This window comes from Trematomus bernacchii, unplaced genomic scaffold, assembly GCF_902827165.1.
Source record: "Trematomus bernacchii unplaced genomic scaffold, fTreBer1.1, whole genome shotgun sequence".
Lineage (NCBI taxonomy): Eukaryota > Metazoa > Chordata > Actinopteri > Perciformes > Nototheniidae > Trematomus > Trematomus bernacchii.
This window is the reverse complement of record NW_022987593.1, coordinates 8,016,319-8,040,379: the sequence shown is the minus strand read 5'-3', so window position 1 is coordinate 8,040,379 and position 24,061 is coordinate 8,016,319. Positions and strand designations below refer to the sequence as shown.

Here is a 24,061-nt window from a genome sequence, read left to right as displayed (position 1 = left end):
TGGCTAGTAGTTTTACAAGATCCACACAAGATCAGACATCTACTAATTCTAGACAAGAATACATATTTGTTTCAACTTTGTGTGTGTGTGTGTGTGGACATGCAGTGTGCACTCCATGTGTATATATAAGGAGGCTAATTGCTGTCAGATTTGCAGACCACAGCCCCACTGTCTAGCTGTCTAATACTCATTACGCTCCTCATAGTGTGACCTCTGCAGTCAAACAGTGGAGAGTTTGCAACACATGACATTCCTGCCCGGGTGTCAAAATCACTGTCCATTGGATAATTAAGCTGTATCTCAGAGACGAGGGTTGTCATGAAACTGGGCAGGTCGCTGACTAAACTCCCAAAGAAGAACAGAGACATCAAAGATATAAAATGTTTGACATCTTTATAAACACTGACAATAAGTAATGATTGCTGCAGAAATAATGGCTACCATGCAGCTCATATTGAACACACACCGCTCACAGACACACACGTGCATGCACACAGACAAATTAAATTGGATGTGTGTGCACGCAGGCGTACGAGACTGTGTTGTGTGCACGTGTACCAATCAAGTCTTGTAATTGATAAAATCCCTCAGTTCTTTAACCTGGGGGGCTTCAGGGACCGCGGCAGCAGCTGTTGAGCGTGTGCGATTAAACTGTGTTCACGTTCCAGTCGTACAACCCGGTGGCAGCGACACAATAGAGCTATCTCTGTGCTCCATCCCTCCTCTATTAAAAGACAGGGGGGCTGGCCTATAGAAATTGAATCGGAGTGTGTTGTATAGATGTGTGTAGGATTCTGAATGGGGTATCGGTAGAGGAGCTGAGGAGTGGCGTGCAGAGATGAGGCTTCAGACAGATTCATTTAGGACCCCTGACCTGATGGCGTCCGTCCGTGTCTGTGTGTGTGTGTGTGTGTGTGTGTGTGTGTGTGTGTGTGTGTGTGTGTGTGTGTGTGTGTGTGTGTGTGTGTGTGTGTGTGTGTCTGCATTGCAGGCGTGTATGACAGAATATCTGGTAAGTCAGTTGTATAGAGGGAAATACAATGCCTCTATGAAAGACTAGACTTTTTTCCAATTAGATCAAAAGGTTCCTATTTATGTAATTTACCCTAATTTAAAGTTTCTCTAATCTAAATCACTGAACTCTGCAATACAAAAGTGATTAATGTGCAACAAAAAGAATATCTTAAAGGAAATGATGCTGACTTCAAAGACATTAAGCTCAAATTGAAAAGGTATAGCACACATACCTTGAACTGGCAACACAAAAAGAAGATTGTGTGCTACTGTCATAATAACAGGAAGTCATAAATTGTAAATTGATTTCACTTGTAAAGTTACAATACAATTCAGCACAGTACAATGAAGCAGAGCACATCTGGAGCATAGACTGAATACTATTTTGTTTTCAGTATTAGGAAGCTAAAGTTGACTAACTAGCTATCTTTTATTGGTGTTTTATCGTATGTTTAATCCTATGTATTACCTGCTGCTGTTTTAAGCCTTTTATTTTACATTTTATAGTTGTACTTTGAATTGTGTCCTGTGTACTGTACTGTAAAGCACTTTGTACATCCGTGTTGAGAAGGGTGCTATATAAATAAAGTTTTACTTACTTACTTACTAGCGCCTGCTAGAGGCTGTAATATTCATTGCACTCCACGATTCAAGAGTGTTAAACAAAATCAAATAGAAATATTGATGTTCTTTGTCTTCCTGTGAGAGTTACTAGTAGTGGGGCTAAAAGTGTGAGGCTTGTCCTGAGGATGGTGCTAGAGGAAAGGCAATGGGGAGTATTAACATAAGAGGTTCATACCTCTAATAGCATGTGTATATCACATTTCATGGAGGTATTTTATTAAGGGGCATCTTTTGTTGATATTTTAGCTAGTGGGTAACAATGAGGAAAGCTCATGGAGAGTCTAAATGAGAAATAGTTCATTTTCAGGGTGGATTATGTGCTCAGTACATCTCATGACAATGTGCCCATTATATTTTGATACGAGTGCAAGAATGACATTTTAAAGAAATACACACTGATGTGGCTCATGTTCATGCCAATATGTGACGTACATTTATTATATTCTGACAAATATTCTACAAAAGGTGTGGTGCATTTGAACTTTGAAGCTTAAAAAAAGAGGCTGTATTTAAGTTAAAAGTTTTGCATTTAATGTCTGCTGTGTCTGAGACATAAAAACACTGCAGAAAAGATCTCATGCCAAGAGTTTAGAGGCAGACAAAATGTGCATGTCAAGACTTCAAATATGGTTTACCAAAATTATACAGGGATAAAGGGAAATGATTGCCTTTTTAAAAGTAAAAAATCAAGTAATACATTAACAACATGTAAATCCTGCACTGACGCATGCTTCGGGGAAAAAAATGGTATGACATGATGTGGCATTATTTTAAAACCGTGCTCCCAAAGAAACAGAAGAGTGTTTAGTGATCCAGATGATAGGAGGGCTGAGGGGGGGGGGGGGGGAGTGTAGCATGAAAATACCTGAGTCAGTGGAGTAAACCCGGAAGCTCTTGTCCCAAAAGCCGCACAGGAGGATGAAGCGGTTGTCGGCTGTGATGATGAAACACTGCGAGCTGATCTGAATGCTTTGATCCAGCAGGTCTGAGATCTGACGACGATGACTGCCCACGTTACTGGCTGTAGAGAGGAAGACAATTGAAATGAGCAAATCAAATAAAAAAAGGTAGGATATGTACAAAGGTGCACAGAAATATAAAATCTAGGACCCAACACACACACTTTTCCTATAGGTCACACTCAAATACACCATCACTTAGGTTTTAAGCACAGGGTGAATATAAGATTTGCGAGATAATACATAAAACATTCTGGATGTTAAGTTTACAGGACTTCACATTTTTCCGTGAGAGTCGAAGAGTAATGATAGAGCGAGCACAGTCTTCACAAAATGTGCACACCACTAAAGTCAGAACACACACTGCCAATTCATCTTAGTTGTGTAATTTAGCCTACCGTTGTTTGGAAAGCAAATTTATTGATACTCTCTGTTCTGTAAGTGGAATCTTTTTCTTCCCTAGAGAGACATGTCCACTGTGAAGTGTTTGTTATTTGGCGGGGTCACACGCACTGGAGAACAGGTGTCAGAGAAGATTGTGTAGCATTGAAAATGATAAAGTCCAGCATACCTGCTACAACCAATATTTCAACCCATTTTTAACATTTCCCCGAGCCACACTCGGCTCAACACTCATCCTCAATTTACTGTGTTTAGCTCGGACTCCTCTGGAATGCAAACAGTGTACATTTATCACTGACAGAAATCCCCTCTACCTCCCCCACACAAGATAGCACACTCAAACATAAAAATATATTTTCCAGTACATTATTCATGCTTTAGTTTTGACAAAGTATGAGATAAGAGAAAACAACAATGTAGACAAAACTATAAAGATTTATTGGACAAAATTAGCCTGAAAAATGTGCTTTCAAAAACGCTCAACAACTATAAAGGTCTCGTAAAACATTTTGATGAGATAAAGATTGAATTGATTCTGCATGTACAGCGGGGCAGACGACACAGTGCACTAGCAGATAAATATGAGAATGTAAGAACAACGCTTTGTTAAATTCAGTAGTCAAGTGTATAGAGGGAAAATGTGTGGAAATGGTGAGCCTAAAAGTGACCACAGCGTTCTCGGAGAAAGAACAGCCTCTCCTGCAGATGTGTGTGAGGCTGTGAGAGGCTGCAGCAACGTGACGAAGGCGAAGGTGGGAGCAGAGAGAAGAAGAGGCTCGTCTCTCTCCACCAGTGCATCCCATACATCACTGCAGCTCGGCTCTCTTCTCCTGCTCATCAACAAGTCGTGAAGGATGAGAGGCGCCCATATTGTCCTGACAGCCGTCCGCCGTGCATTCTCAATCACACATTATTACCACATTCATATTCATTTCCATTGACACGCGTCCTTTCCCTCCGCTCAAATTAAACCAAAGAGGATGCAGAAAGGGAGGGAGGGAAGGGGACGATGGAGAGGGAGAAAGAGGGGGAGTTGATGATGAAACGCCGGCCTAGGCCACAGCTCATTGCATTCCAATTTGCATGCAAATGGTTTAGTGTGAGAGCAGGGCCTATATCATGAGGAGTGAACTGGGGCAGAGGCGGAGGAACAACTCTAATCTGCCGTCCAGGGACGCGCCGCACACCGCCATGAGTCACACAGATGCCAGCGGGATTCATACACAAATACGCACAAAAGAAATCATTTCATGCATATATAAGCTCACACTATGTAAAGAATGTACGTGTGTGTGGACTCCTTCACAGTCATAAAAGACAGCCTACCTATCAGAGGGTCAATTTCCACAGGAAGTTGGTACTGCTGGTCCTGCACCGTTGAGCTCTGATGACCTGACAGAGAAGAAGACAGATTGGATTAATATTGTAATCATGTGGCCTTGTGAAGTAGATGCTGGCTTTCAGTTCATTATAACCACACTGAAAATTATAACCATAAAGTCACAGCCCAAGAGTTCTCCCGCAAATTAGACATCAATTATGTCAAAGAGCTACCAAGGCCACAGAGAATATGGGTCTTTCTGCCAAATATATATATGCTATAAAATGCATGCATTTGCACAACCCTATCACTGAAGCTGTAAGCATGTATTGGTAAACTGATACAAGACGGTACTAGCGTGTGTCATCAAGTGTTGATGGTAGAATTTAAATAAAATGTCTTTCAGCATTTTGGTAAAGGTAACTGCTGATAGTTTATGATAATGTTAATTTGTAATCAATGGCTTAATGTTATTTTTGATTAAGCAATTCATTGTTCAGTCTATAAAAATGGTGCCACAATATTTCATAATTGAGGTTTTCATATGTCTTTCTATGTCTGACAAATGCTATCTCCACATGAAGACTATGTCTGACTTTTTTAAACTTTTTAGCTTCTAAATGGCAGGAAAAACTGAAGAAATACTCCATGATTTCAATCTAAATTTACAGAAGCTGACTCAAACCATTTATCTTACCGAATTGTTCATTAACTATGTGCAATGTTCATTAGCTGCACCCACTCCAAAAACAAAATGTGAATAATGTCTTTCAACATTTTCATAGACAAATTCTTCATTTTTATTGTTGAATGTTGAATTGATAAATAACGTAAATGTACTTTCATCAGCTCACAGCCACACAAAGACTCCAGTAAATCCATGCAATTAATGAAGTACTTCTGAACAGCAGACATCGTGTTTATCATACCAGCTCACTAAACCAATTAGCTTAATCAGTCTGTTCTGTGGTGCGCATGGATGCGGCTGTATTCAACTCAACCGACAAGTCTTCATCCTCATAAATTCACAGATATCAAATGTAATGTTTCATCCAGGGTTCAGATGGATGCTGAGTAAATAAGGTTTTGTGAAGTGAGAGGCTGATGTATGGAGCCGGACGTGAGACCTAATGCTGGCTGCTGCATGTGTCACATTTGATACTGCTATCCAGTAGACACAGTCAACCATCTCCCAAATCAACGTCCATCCTACAGAGACGAGACGGGTCAATTCTCGGGTAAATTAGATGCAGAGTATGGAGGACAGAGATGAGCAAATGTGAAGATGATTGTGTGGTGGCAAAAGATTGTATGTACTTGCTTTGAAAACCCTTAAAGGTCCCCTATTATACTGTTTTTCATCAATATATTATAAGTCTGAGATATATACAAACATGTCTCTGAAGTGTTTGGCTCGAAATACCAAACACCCATTGCAGCATCCCATAATCCCCTCTGTTTCAGCCCTGTTTCAAAAGTGCTGATTCTCTGTCTGTTACTCTAGATGAAAATAAGGAGCCACTCCCCACGCCCCTCTGAGAGATATTTGGTTAAAAATAACACAGTGGTGCTCTAGGAGGAGATTCAGGTGATAAGGTGGGGGGGGGGGTTACCTTGGTTGGTGATTGGGTAATGGTTACACAAGCAAAAAAATCGTTATGACATCACAAAGTGGCCAAAATCTGATCAGCTCATTTTCAGACAGGTTTTTAAATAAATGGATCAGGACAAAAAGTGAGAGAATCTTTTTTTTCTGAAACTTTCAGAATCTCTTTCCACAGAGGGGACACATGTTGATGTATAAAAGACATGAACAAGTGGATTTTGCATAATAGGTGCCCTTTAAGGTTCATTTGGTGCAGAATCACAATGGCGTAAAAATGTGAGGATTAAAGTTATTCCACCTTTTTCAAAGCAGAGAGACAATGATGAGTGCATGGACACAAGTTTCTTACCTGTCAGTCCATACCACTTGTTGACAGCGAAGATGCGGTTTGCAGTGACGGTGATGATGGCCGGTGACGTCAGGCCCGGCTGGGTGTTGGCTGCTATGTGGGTCACAGGAGAGTTGGATGGGAACTTCAGCACCATGATAACATCCTGCTGCATCTGCTCCGTAAACATCAGTGGGGTCTGCAGGAGAAGATACTGTTCAGGACCCCCGGACGGACAACGGGATGAAGGGAAGAGGGGGAAAAAAGAGCCGACATATGGAGCAGCAGACAAAGAGCAAATAAAGAAAGACGAGAGAAGCAGTCGCAGCCGGTGTTAGTGAGGAACAAACAGAGGGAGAGGGAGGGAAAAGAAGGACAGAGAGAAAGTTAGGAAGCTTGAGCAGGAGAGCAGTAAGCAGCAATTTAGTAGCACAGGTTAGGAGAAGAGGTTAAAGGCAAGAGATCCCTTTTGAAACAGTGTGAAGGGAAAATTAGGAATGGAAAAAATCTCAAATAGATTTTTCACCTGAAAAGTTAATAAATTAAAGTGTGACAAAAGACAAAGCATTCTAAGATGTTTTAAAGGCCCTGTTCACTGGGCAGAATGATGGATTCAGAGTTTTACACTATAGTAGCCAGTTTTGATTTTCCAGTGAGTGGAAGAGTGGACGTAATTTAAATGTTTTTTTTGCAAGGAACATTACGTTTTTTCTGGAAAAACAGATCAGACGCACATTATTTATTTTACAAATTCATGTCCAAAGTATTTACTGTATATGTTTTTTTAAATGTCTGCAGTCTGTCATAAATACACAGTGTTGGTAAGTGTAGTAAACAGTAATGTTTTTTACATTAAATCCAGGTTATTCTTTTGCGTAAAACTGCAGCTAACCAATATATTTATTATCAAAGCATCTCAATAATAAATTTCCTATTAATCGATGGAATTTAAAAATGAACAAATTCTGGATAAATGACGATTGATCACTGTACTACGGAGCCCCTAAAGGGACATGAAAAAAAAAAAAAAAAAAAAGAGAGAGAAAAAAGAAGTCGGGATAACGGTTAGTATCTCGTGCGGACAAGAAACTTTCTCGTGCGCACGAGAAACTAACCCGTTATCCCGACTTTTTGTTATTGTTTTTTTTGAGAAAGTTACCGGTGCGCCAAGGAGGAAGTGGAGCACACAGGAGACAACCATTTCATTGCAGACTGTTATGTTTATGTGGGGAAATGACAGTGCATACATTATTTGAGATATATTTAGAACTCAGACTTAATTTTAAGGACATTTCGGCCAGGGGTGTAGAGCTATTTGTTTAAGCACCGGATTGGCAAAACAGGAGAGTCTGTAAACCAGTCTGCTTTGATCTATGAATTAATATCCGTGACTCTCAGAGTAGGCTACCTGCTGCCCGCAGCTGTTTTAAAGGGAAACAAACACTCAGAACACATACACACAGAGCCAGTGGCGGACTGGCCATCGGGACGAATCCCGATGGGCCGGTACCGAAGTGGGCCACTAGGTCCACCGTTTCCCCGCAGCGAGGCTCCCCACCGTTGACAGTGCCGAAATGTCCTTAAAATGAAGTCTGAGTACAAATTATATCTCAAATAATGTATGCACTGTCATTTCCCCACGTAAACATAACAGTCTGCAATGAAATGGTTGTCTCCTGTGCGCTCTACTTCCTCCTTGGCGCACTGGTAACTTTCTAACTTTTTTTTCTTCCATGTCCCTTTAGGGGCTCCGTACTTATCAAACTCTAAGGCAATACAATTTCTGTCTAAAATCGTTGAAATACAATTTTAGTTGCATTATAATAAACTTGTAACTTTAGCATAATCAATAGAAAAACCAACAATGCAGTCCTAAGAAAAAGAGTGTTTCCATTGACACTTGAAACCGTGTCCCTGCAGACTGGAGCTCATATAGAGCCATTTACAAAGTGTTTGTACTAAGCAGCTCTAACACGAGGCCATTTTCCTGCTTGCGTGTGAAGAAGAAGAACATCAGTGTTAACATCGGGAACAGACCTGAGTAAATCCGGTGTGTCTGACAGCTAACCAGACGCACTGACAGTATCATTACCACCAGCACGGGCGGATGCAGACACTCTGACAACACACTCACATGAGAGAGGATGGGAGAAAGTAGAGAGCATGAACATGTAAAAGCAACGAGAACAGGGCGTTCTGCGGGAATACTGACGGGTGGGGAGGGTTAGAAATGTGTTTGAATAATGGCCTCTGAATATTATGTTTGAAAACTATACATGGCAGAGCAAAAATAAAAACATTTAGGAATTTGCGCATGAGTGAGGCGGATTCAAAGCCTTGCCTGAGTTTGTGTCTGAGTGTGTGTGCGCTGGGTGGTGGTCTACAGCCAGCTGTCAGCGCCACAGGGACACCACACTAATAGGGACTCATGGGGCCCGGGCCCATCACAGGCAGGCACACTGACTGCACTCCCTGGCCCTTAAAAAGCCGTCACTTCACTGCTGCTGTTCATTGCCCTCCTTCGTTGATCTCCTTTTCCAGCTCAGGTAGAAAAGCTGGCTGGGACCCAGGTTTCCAGCACAAAGCTGTGCCTTTCCCTGCATACCTCTCACTAAACACACATGCACACAAATGCTTCTGATCTTTCCCTTTCACACACACCTCTCTAATGACGAGAGAGGAGATGCTTTCAAACCCTAGACTTTATTTTCCCACAGTTTTAAGATGAATACAAAGAAAGTGTATGGCAAAATGAGAATGAAAAGAGAAAGTCAAAAATTAAAAAAGAAGAGAAAGTTGCAAAGCAGAGTTGCCTACTTCAGGGCACACCAGAAGTCAGAGAGGGCATTAAGGCAGCACAATGGATGATTCTGGAGCTCAGCTGGATTCTGACCCATATTGTATGGTAGTATGTTCAGAAGGACTACAGGTAAATATGTTTGTGTGTGTGTCTTTGAGATTATCTGCCAGCAAGTACTGTACGTGCGTGATTACTCACCACCTGCATGGCTGAGCTTCGGGGTGGGTGTGGCTCGATGAGCAACTGGCAGGGGGTCTGTCCAAAACTCCTTATTTGAGACTCCACAGCCTGAGGGAAAAGGAAAAAGGAGTGATATAAAGAAAATGTTTTCCTCAAAAACTAAAAAGTGCATCATGCAAATACGGGAAAACATATTGCATATCATAAAAGGGATGGACAATTTTAAAGAATAGTACTATCACTACAAATGTATCTAGATATTGGTACAAAGTACATTTCAGCATCCATTTACAGAACAAGAAAAACTAAAAATGGTGATTTTGGTTGATCAATAAAATAAATAAAAAATGATATAATATCACATTGATGTAAAAACATTGTAAATTGTGTTTATATATTCACTTCTCATACCCACTATCATACCATGTATCATATTAATACTCATCAATCTGAGATTAGTGTCTCGACAAAAAGAAAACAAAGAGATAATTACAAAAACTATTGCGGCGTAGGAAGAAATGCTTCCACTTGTGTTGATGCACACGTCGTACATATAAACATACTTTCTCACTGTCTGACACACTCCCTCTCTCACACACACATTTACACACATGGACCAATTTATTCTCCACAACCACACACAGAATCAGAGGAGGGCCAGGACAGGAGGGCTTGTAGGCTGGTTAGGTGGTGTTAATGAAGAGGTATAGGACCATAAATGTCAGAGCAGACGCCGGCCGAGCAGCCTCTGGACATCATCACACAGCTCACTGTCAGGCCGGGCAACACACACACACACACACACACACACACACACACACACACACACACACACACACACACACACACACACACACACACACACACACACACACACACACACACACACACACACACACACACACACACACACACACACACACACACACACACACACACACACACACACACACACACACACACACACACACACACACACACACACACACACACACACACACACACACCACACACACACACACACACACACACACACACACACACACACACACACACACCTATTATCCTCAAAGATTGCAACTGAAAACGATTTTGTATTGAGGAAAATGTTAATGACTTTTTCAGGATTTATTTGTTTTAAAAAAAGGGGGGAAAAATAAGGAAAGCCAAGATCAAAGTTCTTGTCATGTCCAATAAACAGGCAAAAGACAAACATATTTACTTTCAAATTACATATTAAAAAAGGAGCAAATTCTCACATTTGAGAAGCTGAAACTATTATTTATTATTATTTTATTTATATTTGAAAAAAATATTTGTAATAAAAAACACATCAAAAAACATCTTGTTACAGATCCAATTCACAAAAAAGTGTTGCATGCATGTGCAAGCTCTTGTAAATGTATAAACTATGCCAAATGAAAAACAAACAACAACCTCTGACACATGTAAAGTACAGAAAAGAAAAGAATGCAAGATAAGTGTCTGTGGGAATTGGTATAACAACATTAGGCAGAAAATCTCCCTTACAGCTTGATAGATGTTTATAAAAAAGGACAGGCAGAGAGAAAGTGGCCAACACAAAACGATGACAGAGCGTCAGTGTGTTGGTGTGCACTATGACTGGCTGTGTGGGAGTGACAGCTTGTGTAGGCTGAGACGTTTGAGCCTGACTTGGCGAAGCCTGTGAGAATGAGCTCATGGCTGAGGCCTGCATATGGGATTTCCATGAGAAAAAGGTTGGGAAGTTAGTCTGCTCATACCCATTGTCTGAAACTAACCAGAGAGGCGCAGAGAAGGAGCAATCTCAACTGTATATTATACGTTTTTAAAACTATTCAAAAACTATTCCACACACAGACGAGGTAACAACACTTTCTATTGTAACCTTTACTAGTGAATCCCCTTATTTTACTCAACATTATGGAAGCCTTGTTAACTATAATTTTGCACGTTCATTCAGCTTTCCCCTCCGGGAGCTTAAATATTCTTTTTATATCTTCTCGTAAAACCAAAACTGGTTTAATTCATCCACAAAAATTGAATTATTTTATTGGTGGTTTTTATGACAAGTATACTTCATGAGAGCTTAAATACAAATAATTACATTAACTGTATGAAGACCTAAATACATAAAGATTTGCAAACATACTGGTCCACACAGATATGCTTCAATAATCCAGTATTGTGGGTAAGTCTGGTGTGTTACACGCGTCATTAAAATGTTTTTTAAATAAAAGGCCATTCTGTTCATTCAATGATATCAAAGACCACCTTTGCACGTGACCTCATTACTGATCCTGACAGAGAATCTCAACATTTTCCATCTCACAGTCAGTCTGTTAGTGAGAGGACATCAGTGCATCATTCAAGGTCAAAGTGCCTTCCCTCTCCTCCGCCTATAGAGCGGGCATTTTGCTTAAGCTAATGTGAGGATGAGACTCCTCAAAGCCACTCAACCTATCTTCATTAAGTTCAGCTCTGACATTTATGAGGCAGTGGAACGTTGGAAAGTGGCTGAGTCTAGGTCAGCATGTCCTCTCCCTATATGCCAATGCGATGCTCAGGTGATTATATGAGGGGCCATCCACAAGGCCAATCTCTTTTGGGGGCACTGGCCCGTGTCTGATCAAGGTTTTCTATATTCTATACATTTAAATGGCTCAGATGTCCCAACGTGCCCTTTGATTTACTCAGCCACTTGACAAGATGGATCTCCATGTAAAACATGCTGCTTTTATGCAAATGGTCCTGACAATATTCACTCTATGAATGGAATAAATAATACGATGGCCTTGTGTTTTTGCCAAGTAGCCTTGCGGGGTAATCTGCGTCTTTCGCTTAAGATTGTCATATTTTAAAATTGTGAATTTGTAAAAAAACAAATACAGTGAAGGGTTATATTCTCCAAGAAAAATAAACCAGTGTGCCCTGTGATTGGCGAGCGATTTTGGCTGAGTGTCAAGGCAGGTTCACTCGTGTGGGTATATTTCCCGTCTTCTGCCGAATTACGCAAATGCTGTACAATTCAGACGAGCTCTGTGTTTTGTCGCTGGTGTGAGAGGCTGTGGGATTTTCCGTAATCACATGTGAAAGAGGGGAAGCCCTGTACAACGATGAGAAGGCAACACAGGGTGGGTTTCTCTTTATACACTGAGAGGCAACACAGATGTGCATGCATGCCACGCACACGGGTGCACACGCACACACATGAACGCATCTGCACACAGCAGTTCTCTTAGAGAGAGAGAGAGAGTGGGGGTACGTTTTGGCTTGCGGCGGAGGCAGGACAGGAAGTAATCATGGTTTTCAAAAACACAGCAGTGGTCTCCACAACATTCCCTAATCTGTGCTGAGATATTCCAAACTCTCCCAGAACAGAAACGTACACATAAACACTCAACCGTGTGCATTTATGCTGATGAGCACGCATAAATATACAAAGGTATACACATGCCAATGGAAGCATACACATGTGTATGTACAAACATATCAAGGTAGGATCTATACAGAGTGTGTGTGCGTGTTAAATCGGGGTGGGTGGGAGTTAGCGGCTGCCAATACAGTGTGGCAGGAATACAGAACTCTTTGCCCCAATCATCTACCTTTTCCGACCCGAACACACACGCGTCTGTGGCCCCTCCCCTTGACAATGAACAGCCCCGGGGCCTGTCCTAATGCGGCCGAGCCTGGCCCGGACCACAGCTCAGGCTGAAACAGTTGTCACTCAGTAATGGTAAACTCTGGGGACATTTTCAGACCCAAAGCCCTCCGCCACCCCCAGCGCCCGGCCCTGACGAGGGCCAGGCCTGGAACTCTGTTTCCACCTTCTGCACAGACAGGGCAAGCTTCCTTCCGTACAAACACGGTTGAAGGAGAGCCTTGGCTTAGCTCACAGGGATAACACTGCTTTGGTTTATTTAACTAATTAAAGCGCTCAGACAGAGGGTGTTTTCAAAAGGTTAAAGCCAGCAGTTTGGACTCACAGCATCAGAGAGGGAGTGATTGGAGAAAACTACAAACTCCCTTTTTTTACCGCTAAGAATTGAACAAACTTGCAGCTTTTTTTCATATGTATTTATATATATAAATATATTCACAAAAATGTATCAAATGTGTTAAAATTAATAGAACATAATTTAAGTCTAAATTAAATGTTGGGACAATTAATGTAAATAAATAACCCCATATGTTTTCAATAAAAGCATTGATTTGTGTGTACAGCAATGCATTTGTGTGTACAGCAATGCATTTCCCATCCACATGCACACAATCTAAACGCTTTAAAATGTGTACTGTATTCCTTAGTTATATTACAAATGTGTGTAAACCATGTATTCAGCAGCATGTATATGGAAAATCTACATTCCTGCAGTCATAAGTGGGAGGGCATGAGGGGCTATTTTAATACCACTCAAATGATATGCACCTGCCTCTGATGGTGTCCTGCATGTGTGTAGATTTATCTGTCCTATTGTCAGGGAAACAGCTTGGCAGAAATAGTGCTCTACCGGTGATCCAATTTTGTGGTTGCGTTTAACCAGGGGAATGGGTAATGGGCTGAGTCTGGAATGGCCGGTGCACCTTGGTAATGAATCTGCATGTCCGTGTGTGTGTGTGTGTGTGTGGGTGGGTGAGTGTGTGTGTTTATGTGTTTGTGTGTAGATAAAGGCCAGAGCACATCTGGATGGGAATTAGGGCGAATGAGGTGATAAATCAATGATCCAGCCCTAGTGTCCGTGATGCTCCAGTCACTGAGCATGAAGGGCAGCAGAACAGCAGAGGGACTCACCTCGGCCCCTTGATATACTCTGAACTCATCTCCATTTAGAGCTAAATACTATTAGGGCCTTTACCTAAATAATAAATATGGTTTATTGCAAACTTGGGTCTTGTTACCTTCGCCAAGGAGGCGTTATTTTTCTGGGTTCGGTTTGTTGGTCGTCAGCAGCCTTAAAGAAAATAAAACTAATATTTTCTTGAAACTAAGTGGAAAAACCCATAGAATATGAAAAAAAATGGGTCATGATAGCAGTATCAATTTAATGTACAGATCTCAGCAATGACTTTGTTAAGTCAACTGTTTAATTGGCTTAGAGTGGAAAAATAAAACTGGTTGTAAAAAACTAAAATAATCCTTCAGAAGAAACCCTTTGGACAATACTCCAAGTATGCTACTTTGGGCAACACAAGCTAAACATAGGAAAGGCTAAAGGGAGCTGGGTCAATTGTCCTGCTGCTGGCTGGCTGCCCTTTGCTGCAGATTGGTGAAGTTGTCAGGCCCATGTTTGGCTGAGGGCATGCTAGCAGTGTTTTTCTTTTCAGCACAGTGTTTTGTGTGGTTGCTTTCCGGCAGGCCAGTGTAGCAGTTCAAAGTCGGAGAGATGAATAATGAATGAAAGCCAAGGAGGAGGCTTTAAGGCAATAAAGTGGAGTGCTCTCAGACGTATCACACGGGGGGAAAGGCTTGGCTCAGCAATACCTGCCAGTAGATTGTTAGCTGGGCTCTCCCATGCCATTCTACAACCTATTTAACATGGCTAATGGCATCAAAAAATATCCCAGAAATATAAAAGGCACTGAATGGACAGATGCTTTTATAATATAGTCAGATTAAGCATCCATTTGAGAGTGCAAACGCTCAAGTGTACTTACTGTAATATGCGTTTTTTTCCCTTACTCAGCATGATCCGCCAAGGGAGTTAAACCAGCGTTGTAGTACAAACAGTAAATGTGTATTAAATAGTGTGTGTATGCATAATGTGCCTCACCTCTCGGAGCATGGGGTCGGTGATGGAGCTGAGGTTGACGGCCCCTTCGTAGGTCAGATAATAGAAGACATTGAGAGCTCTGGTGGCTTCAGGTCCTTGCTGCTTGTAGCCAAAGATCAGATCGATCCACTGGTGGAGCTGGCAGGACACAAACTCGCTCTCCAGAGCCTGTAAATGGAAGAGAGCATTACTAGTATTGTAAATGTAAATACACACTGTACAAAAACATAATACTGCTCCCCAATCATGTTCCCCCATCCCATTACTAAACAGCAGTTATCACTAATGCCCTTCAGAGATGAGTTCCTCAGAGAAAGCTGAATTGTTCTAATCGTTCCTGTGACACAATCTGACAATGATTTCCATAATGAGCAAAAAGCAGAGGTAATCCAAATCTGATCATATGGGAGCATCAAAACATTAGAGGTGTCTTGTAGTTCATTAGGGAGCCATTTCAGCCTCTGTCTTTGTTCTTTTCTCTGCTGGTTGTGGGCGGATAAGAGCACCGTGTTGATCTTCTGCAGACGTCGACATAACGCTGAGATACAAGCCGTTTTCTCTCCTCATTAGACGGCAAAGGAGGGAAAAAACATTTATGGTTTCCTCATAAAAACAGGCAATTGTGTTAATTTGTGTAAAGCTGTCTCCTCACAAAAGCCCTCTAAACACGACCAAATTAGAATGAGGCAGCCCTTGATTGTCATTGCTGCCTTGTGTCACATTAATTTGTGACAAAACATTAGCCTGTGCTACACTTAAATGGCAATTTATATCATTTACATTTTTACTACAGAGACCAAGGCATCCCTCACTTAAATGTGACTTTCTGACAGCTCATTTCTGCATCTAATTCTTCCGCACTGTCTTAATTACAACTTTCAATCAGGGAGGAGAGCGCGGGTATAAAGAGGGGACTGTGCGGCGGAGGTATGATGATGTTTTAACTGTAACTTGAGTACAGACTTAATTTGTTTTGAGGCCGTCGCAAATTCCATAATCTGAACTAATGAGAAGCCAAGCAATATAAACGCCGTGTGAAAAGAAGAAAAATGAAATTAGTACCTAGAACAAAACAACCCTCTGTTGTCAAGAGAAAAAGTATATTAGGTTTTAATGTGTGATATAAACCAACTTACTAGGACGGAGTATTATATATCAGAACATTTTGTAATTAACAAAATGGTGTCCTTAACTCTATGTAGAAAGAGCATTATTCAAAATAACGTGTAGGTGCAAAACGTAAAACTATTATTGTTTTGTGTCGATCCATAGTCTCGACGATAATATAAAAGAATGCTACATGTACTATATGTTAATAGAAAGATATTTTCTGGTAAAATGTGTTTTAAAAGAGTTTCTCATGATCTATATTTAAATGTTTTTTCTCACATGACCTTTTTTATTTATACGGGAGATATTTGTTTAATAAATTTGACGTGTTTTTGTTCCTGCACTTCTTTGGTTTGCATGTTGTTTGAGTTTTTATTGTTTACTTCTAGAATATTATATTCTTCTGAGATGTTTATCACCATTGTCAGCTTGGATGGTTAACCACACCTATAATTATTGAACCTATGAGATCAAACTAGGATAAAAATATTGTCCATCCAAGTAAATATGTGGTTCAGTGAGTGACCAGACCTCACTCTGTAGTGCTTTGTATCCAAAATCATTAAAGTTCATGGAGTTACAGCTGGCACTCGGCAAGGAACAGGAAAATCCTGTTTACTGACAGTCTCCTTGGGTACTTATTGGACAACATAACAATTTGAGAGAGTTTTTAGAAAACATCTTAAATTCTCTTTTAGTAAGCTCTTGAAGAGAGGATTGTTTTGGCATTGGTACAGATAGATGTGTATTTTATTTGGACTGGTATTGAGAAATCTGACTCAAACGTCTATGAAAAGTGTAACTAGACAGACTGGTAGATTTAATCTGTGTCTACTGGTTATTACACACGTGTGTCTTTTCGAACGTGCCCACCTTAGATGCAATCACTGCTCTGAGAGATGTAGAGTGAACGGAATCAGCAGAAGGAAAGAGATCTTACTGATCTTTTCCCGTTTGTGTGGCTCACTTGAAAATGTTCAGTTTAAAGCTGATCATTTTAACAAAGAAACTAAGCAAACATTTGATATTAAGATAAAACAGAACACCCCTTGAGCACAAGACAGTCTAGACTTCATGTCTATCTGTGCTTCTTGCATCAGCATATTCTCAGTGTCAAGCAGTTTTGAAGGCCTATGATATAATATCATTTGTATTAATGTAACATTAGAAACCAGGGAAAACAGCTTTATTCAAGCAGACTATAAAAGCAGGCAGAGTGAGGTTCAGTTGTGTGTTTGTGTGTGTTCAGTTGTGTGTTTGTGTGTGTGCGTCTAAGCGAGAAAGAAAGAGATCAGTTCATTATGCGCTAGGATTGACCTTTGACAGGCCCTGCTTCCCTGTTTCTAAAACTAAAGCTGGGGCTGATGGGCATTTAATGTGCACTGCAATCTACTGTCAATCAGCTCGGGGGAAACAAAGAGCAGCCATGTTATTGCAGATCCCTCTCAAGAGGCATGCCTTTATGGAAATCACTTGCATGTACCATTTGGAGAGGGAGAGGAAAAGTGATAGTAGGCGGATGAGTGTGCGTGTGAGCTGTGTTGGCACTGTAAGTGTATAGCTGTTTATTATTTGTTTGTCCGTCTGACGAAAGGCTCAGCAGTACTCTGTGACTGAAGTCTCGCTGTAGGAAATTACCTCAGTGGATTTCAGAGATTCAAAAAAATATCGGCTTTCGCCTGTGGGGATACAGTGAACTGCTTTGATCATGGTTCTTCAAAGTGCTTTCAAAAAGTGCAGAGTGTAAGGATGGAAGTAAAAGGAGAGCCACATTCTGACAATACTTCGGATCACACATTAGCAGCACATTCTTCAGCAATTCATTTAAACAGTAACATGTCAAGTTTCGTTGAATGATATCAAATAAAAATGATTATAGTAAAAATAAAATTCCAACAGATCCCATGAAAACAAAAAACACAATTAGTCTATAAAAATATGTACCATACACATCAACTTTTGTGCAAAAGCAATTGTAGTTTATCTTAAGCCATTGTCCTCACCAGCTCACCAAACGCACATTAAGATACAATATATTAATTCACTCCTGTTGCAGAACGATTTGCTAAATTACACTGCCAAGCTGCTTTAGGAAATTATTTAATATTTCTAAAGAATTAGTTGTATATTTGTGACCCATCAAACCTTTAGATCTTGTGAAAAAAATCTAAATAATAATCGAATATCACCTTATCCTTTTTATTTTCACCATACCATCATTGCAATAACACGGTAGTCATTTAGTCATGGAAGAGTGATTGTGGGAATTTGAATAAAATCAACAGGGACAAATACTTATATATAAAGAATACTGCATAACGCTACTTGATTGACAAGCAGAGAGTATAAAACAGGAATCAGGCATGTACCAACATCCCATTAACAATGCTTCAGGTGAGCAGGTGTGGAAACGTCACCTTCTGTGTTGCCACGCTGTGGAAAAAGTGTGGCAGAAGGTTGGGCCAGATAGCAGATTCCTGAGGTGGGATCTGGAGCCACTTCAAGAGAACCCGGCATGATTATTGATGGGCCAATTAGCAGCCAGTGTGTGTGTCACCCCCCATCCACTGGGGACTCTCTGATAATTAATGAATAATTTAGCATGTCTTTATGTAAATGTTGATAGGGGGTAGAAGTCACTGGAATCCCACATTTCTATTGTTAAGGATTTGACAAAGTACACCTTTGAAGCATAGGGGGTCCCCTTTGTTGTGTGCTGTGAATTGTTTCCAATGGTAACAATAATTTGGAATATTCTCCAATGTAAGAAAATGTCATCATTCACCTTAATCAGGTTTTTGCCTTTCAAAGCACCAGAGTATTCAAATGGATGTCTAATTTCTCTTCCTGAATCAAATGCTTATTTTGCTCGCCTGCCAGTTTGCTGGTGCTTTGATCATTAACATGCCTCTTCTGTGTGTAGGTCTCAGATTACTTTAATTATTTCCTTTCTAAAACATCTGTAGCTGTAGTGTGAATTTAAAGCCTAAAAAACCACCACAAAAACACACAGAGAATGACAGATTGACGATGTGTCTGTCAAAATGTTACTTTTTAGAGGGTGATATACTCATACAAGGCATGCTATTTTTATTTTAGACATCAGACCGGAGACACCGAATGATTGCAATTAAGCAGCTGGCGGACATTAAAGCAGGATTACTCAGGAGCCGTGAGGAGCGAACGTCTGATCTCGATCTTGGAGTGCTTTTATTTTTGCTTCCACTTGGGTGTGTTTTATTTTCATCCCTTTTTCTTTTTACTTCTATTGGTGATTTTTTTTTTGCTCAAAATGAAAGTTTCTGCACATGCTACATGTCTGCAAGAGTTACATTGGTCTCAGGGATCAGTGAAGTTTCTGGCCTCGCTGCGGTTTGTGGTTAGCTTTATGGTCTGGATTGAGCTGGATTTCACTTTGGCTTTAACGAGGTGACACTGAATGCTCTCCTCCTTCCCTCATTGGCCCTAAAAAACCCTTTTAAGGACTTATGGAGAGCTGTCTGTAAGGATGTTAAAATGTCACTTAACAAATCAATCCACTCATTTGCATGCCAATGCTAATGTGAGCGTACGCGCATGTGCCTGCGTGTGTGTCACTGACGGTGTGGATGTATAATCTAACACACATGTTGTATGCAGAGTGTTGTCAGCGGCAGACTGTTTTCTTTTGTATCGATTACGGATGAATAAAGCAAACACTTGTCAGGTCTGTATATACTAAAATGACTGTTTAAGAAAAAGCTGCTCAAAACATCCTGAAACCCAGATTCAGTGTGTGCGACGGGGAAACGTCAAGTATTTTCACATGTAAAGAGTTTTGCTGCTCAACCACAGAATCCGTAGTTAACTTTTGTTTTGTCATATTGTATTGTTACTGTGTGTGTTTTATTGAATTCAATCAAATCTGTGTGTTTCCAAGTACAACAAAGAGCATCATCCTTAGCGGAAGCCAGTCTTTTCTCCTCGACTAAACACAAGTTTATTACCTCTTGTTTCAATTCTCTATTCCTCTTCCAAGTTCAACAGCCCTCTCTCATTTTCCCTTTTACTTATTCTCTCACTCTAAGCGCTACCTTTTATTCCTACCCTCCTCCTGCTTTTTCTTCCAGTCATCTGATCCTTTGGATCAACTCCTCTGGAGTTGCCTTGCCCCGAGGTTGACAAGCACTCTGATTAAAGGGCTTATTAGCTCTCTGTAAATGAGAAGCCGATTGTCATTTTGAAGCAGGCAGAGGAAGCCTGTTGCCAGCCAGGGGAGAGGGGCCCCCAACATGGAAGAGGAAAAAGAAAAAAAAGCTGCGGGTGACGTAAGGAATGAGAGCCTTGGAGCAGCCGTACAGCTAACAAACCATTTCCTTTATTCCCGAATTCACACACACGAGAGACCCCAGATGGGTTGTGTTTTTGGCCCCCCTCCTTCCTGCTCTACTAATTAGATAGGGCACAACTGTGAGAGTTCTGGCTATGGGTCAACGGAGGCACTCGTTGGCAAGTGGAACCTGAAACTCTAACCCTGACTCTCTCTCAAACTCACTCCCCCGTCTCTCTTATTATCCCTCATCCACTTGAAATGCAAGAATATCATATTATTGTTTGGAAGGACGCAGAATGAGCAGTGATTGGGAGAGTATCTCCCCAAAACAAACATGTCATGGTGGATTTGGTCTTAGTCAGACAAATGGCGTAGTGTAGTCTGCGAAAGTGGTCCAATTTACAGCAAAGACAATGGAGTAAACAATACTGATTGAGAGTAAATGGATGACGAAAATGGTGCCGACTCAAACTCCGAAGGCAGTAATGCTTGTTGACAACTCCTTTTAGTTTTAAGTTAATTCAATGAAAAATAATAATCTGTTAAGGCAGTTATAGAAAGTTTAGAAATGTAGAAATACATTTGTTTTAAAATATTTAAAATATGTAAACTGGCAATAATCAAGAGAACATCACTAGTAGAAAATGGCTACTTCACAACGGTCTGCTCTCAACAAGAGCTAACAAGCACCTGCAGAGACTCTGACCATCTGTCCACCTCCATACAGAGAGGCTAACAAGCTAGCAAATACATCACCAGTGCCATAAGACACGTCTACAATAGGATGAAGTGAGCAAAAGCTAAGTCAACAGTCAGAGCTGATTAAACACAGGGCCACTGAGGAAGTCTGTGGAGCGTGCTGAATGAGGGAATATTTGGATAGCTGTGGAGAGGGGCATTGTTGTCTCAGATGATTATAGAGTCGGCTGGAGGACTGCACCGTCTCTCCGTCAGTCGGAAAGTGTGGAGGCATCTCAACACAGAGTGGAGATGATTAGGATGAATGACTCCACTGATCAGCTTGAGGCTAGATACCCTAGTGTGTGAGAGTGGGGGGATGCTGCATGCATGTACAGTACATACCAAAATAAAAAAAGGAAGTGTTCCTGACCCTTAAAGGGACCTTTATCCAAAACAAATAATTTAAATAATCTAACAACAAGATTAAATATCACAAACCATTTATCAAAATATCTTACGTTTAAGAACTTTTTTAAATAAATATTTGAAAAACAATCCTCTAGTGTAGACTTTGTAATACCACAAAAATATTTCTTATAAAATGCTTATTGCAGTTAATTATTGCCTGTACACTTTAACTTGGGACAGGGCACAGGGCAAAGCAAACATTTGTTTATATATAGCTAATATAACCTCACAGATGTCCAGTGCTGGAGTGAAGGAGTGTGAAACTATATTTATACTGCAACAACAAAAGCATCTCAGTAGACTTTGGCAGAAGCAAAATAAGAGTGGAGGACTGCAGGAAAAGGGAGAAGGACAACATTAGTGAGTGAGCATGTCAGCAGCAGTAGATCATCCCATTTCTCAGGCTCTCATCGGCCTCCTCTATTACGTCATTGGAGAGGAGGACGAAGAAGAGAAGGGAGAGAAGGACAGGGAGGAGGGGAGGCAGGGAAGAAGGGGGGACAGCTCGTAAAACACTGAGAACACAGTAAACATGTCTGCCCTTATGCATGACAATACCCCTACAGTGAGCGCTGCCTGACATTAGCCAGATAACCCAACCCACCCCCCCCCCCCCCTCTACCCCACGTGGTAGTTCCCATCCAACAACAAGGCTCTCAGAGGAGACACCGGGGGAATAGATTAGCGCTAGGCTAACATGGTAAACTGTGTTCTGTTACAAGAGGCCATACTGGGCCAGACGACGGTAGGATTTTCACTCACTCAGTCATTCACAAGTGCGTAAGTATATCTTAGTGGTCCTAGCAGTGGTTTACCTCAGCTCACACATGAACTCCCATGAGGTTCCTGTGAGGATAAAATGTGGAGGCTGGTGGGAACGGCATTATGTGCGTCCCAGCGGCGGACTGATCGGAGAGTACAGAGCGGATGAGAGGTGAATGTAAACAGCTATGATCTTTGACTTTGTCTAGCTGGTGGTCGACACTAGGGAGCTATCATGTCTGGCTATAGGGGAAAAGTTGCTTTTGTCTACTGTACGCAGCTTTCCCTCAGATTTTGTACAGCCACTGCACAATTCTGCATGGTGACACTTTCAAGAAGGAAGCTATGGGCTTGGTTTGTTTGTCAGCAGGATTACGGAAATGGACTTGTCTGATTTTTATTACATTTGGTGGAAGGATGAGGGCCAAGGAAGAACCAATTACAATTAGGTGCTGATCCAAATCACAGGGCGGATCCACACATTATTTTTCACTTAAGTTAACATTGTGGGACAGTGCCTTTTGCCTTAATGGAGGTCTGTTCTCTCTGAGTTCCCATCCAGTTTATAACGTTTTAAACAGTGGCCACAATACTCAGTCTTGTAAACGATTGTATCAGATGGCAAATAGGACCCAGAACACCCCCTATCCACTTCCTTGATCATACACTGGTAGGATAATGGACTTGTCTGCCATGATGACATAGTTTCTGTAAGTGTGAACGGCTGTCAGCATATCAAACTGACAAACTTCAGAAAAGGACTTTCAAAGACGCTGATAGTGTGAGTAAATGAGGTTTTAGGGGTAAAAGTGATTTGTCTCATATTCATATGACATTTGTCTGTTAGCGCTGAGCAGGCGAGATTACTGCTGTTTGACCACAGCTGTAAGAACAAGTGTGAGGCTCGCAATCATTGTTCAAAGATTTAAAATATTAGGGGGTGATGGGGTGCAACCACTACTGTGATTAAACAATATACTTGCACACTAAGAGCTGCTTCGACTGATCAATTTGAAAGTTCATTCTCAGTATTTTGAATTATCACATTGGTCCCTTAAATGGTTTTGTAGTAATGGAGTTCTAAATTATTCACAAAAGTTATTGACTAATTGGAAAGTGAATACATTTGTACAACATTCCAGAGAATCATTTTCAATTTTTGCAATTGAGGAAAGGTGAAGGTACAGCCACTAAATTATTAGCGAAGATTCCAGATTTGCTCAAACTTGCTCAAACTTAAAACTTCAATGTGTCAGCAAGGAGAGCAACATGTAAGGCAGAGCAAATATATCCTATCATGTTTTAATTACACAGCTGCAATTGTCCCAGCTTTCAAGAGTTTTGACCAAACATTAAGCACTCAAACAGGACAAGGACTATTCTCTTTAATAAAAATAAATAGCATTTTGGTTAAATGAGTGACTCTAATCACACAAGTTACTTTAGTGTCTTACATCCATCCAGCAAAGCTTTGTGGGGTACTTGCAGTAAGGGTTTATCACATGTGGTGATGACCTGTGGTCCCCTCTCTCAGTATCAACTTCTGACCCATCACTCAGTTGGTTTTGCCCATTCGACAAGAGCAAGGTCTCTCCCTCATTCTGCGAGGGCAGTTTAAGCGATGTCTCTGTCACTGCTTTGAGTGAGTCGATGTTTTATAGAGGAAAAGGCCGAAAGTAATGTGCTGCCAGTCTCTCCCATGTGTGTGGTTTGCAGGTCCATC

The 24,061-nt window shown here is 41.0% G+C and overlaps 1 protein-coding gene across 3 annotated transcripts in view; it reads right to left on the bottom strand.

Moving 5' to 3' along the window:
* The window catches only part of lrba (LPS responsive beige-like anchor protein), a 185,632-nt gene that overhangs the window by 11,237 nt on the left and 150,334 nt on the right, over window positions 1–24,061 (bottom strand). For all 3 annotated transcript variants that reach the window (XM_034130210.1, XM_034130213.1, XM_034130211.1), the window contains 5 exons: window positions 15,006–15,173; window positions 9,253–9,342; window positions 6,276–6,453; window positions 4,326–4,391; window positions 2,504–2,659 (listed from right to left, as the gene is read on the bottom strand). In XM_034130210.1, the coding sequence (XP_033986101.1) occupies window positions 2,504–2,659; window positions 4,326–4,391; window positions 6,276–6,453; window positions 9,253–9,342; window positions 15,006–15,173 (658 nt within the window). The remainder of the gene's footprint in view (window positions 1–2,503; window positions 2,660–4,325; window positions 4,392–6,275; window positions 6,454–9,252; window positions 9,343–15,005; window positions 15,174–24,061) is intronic.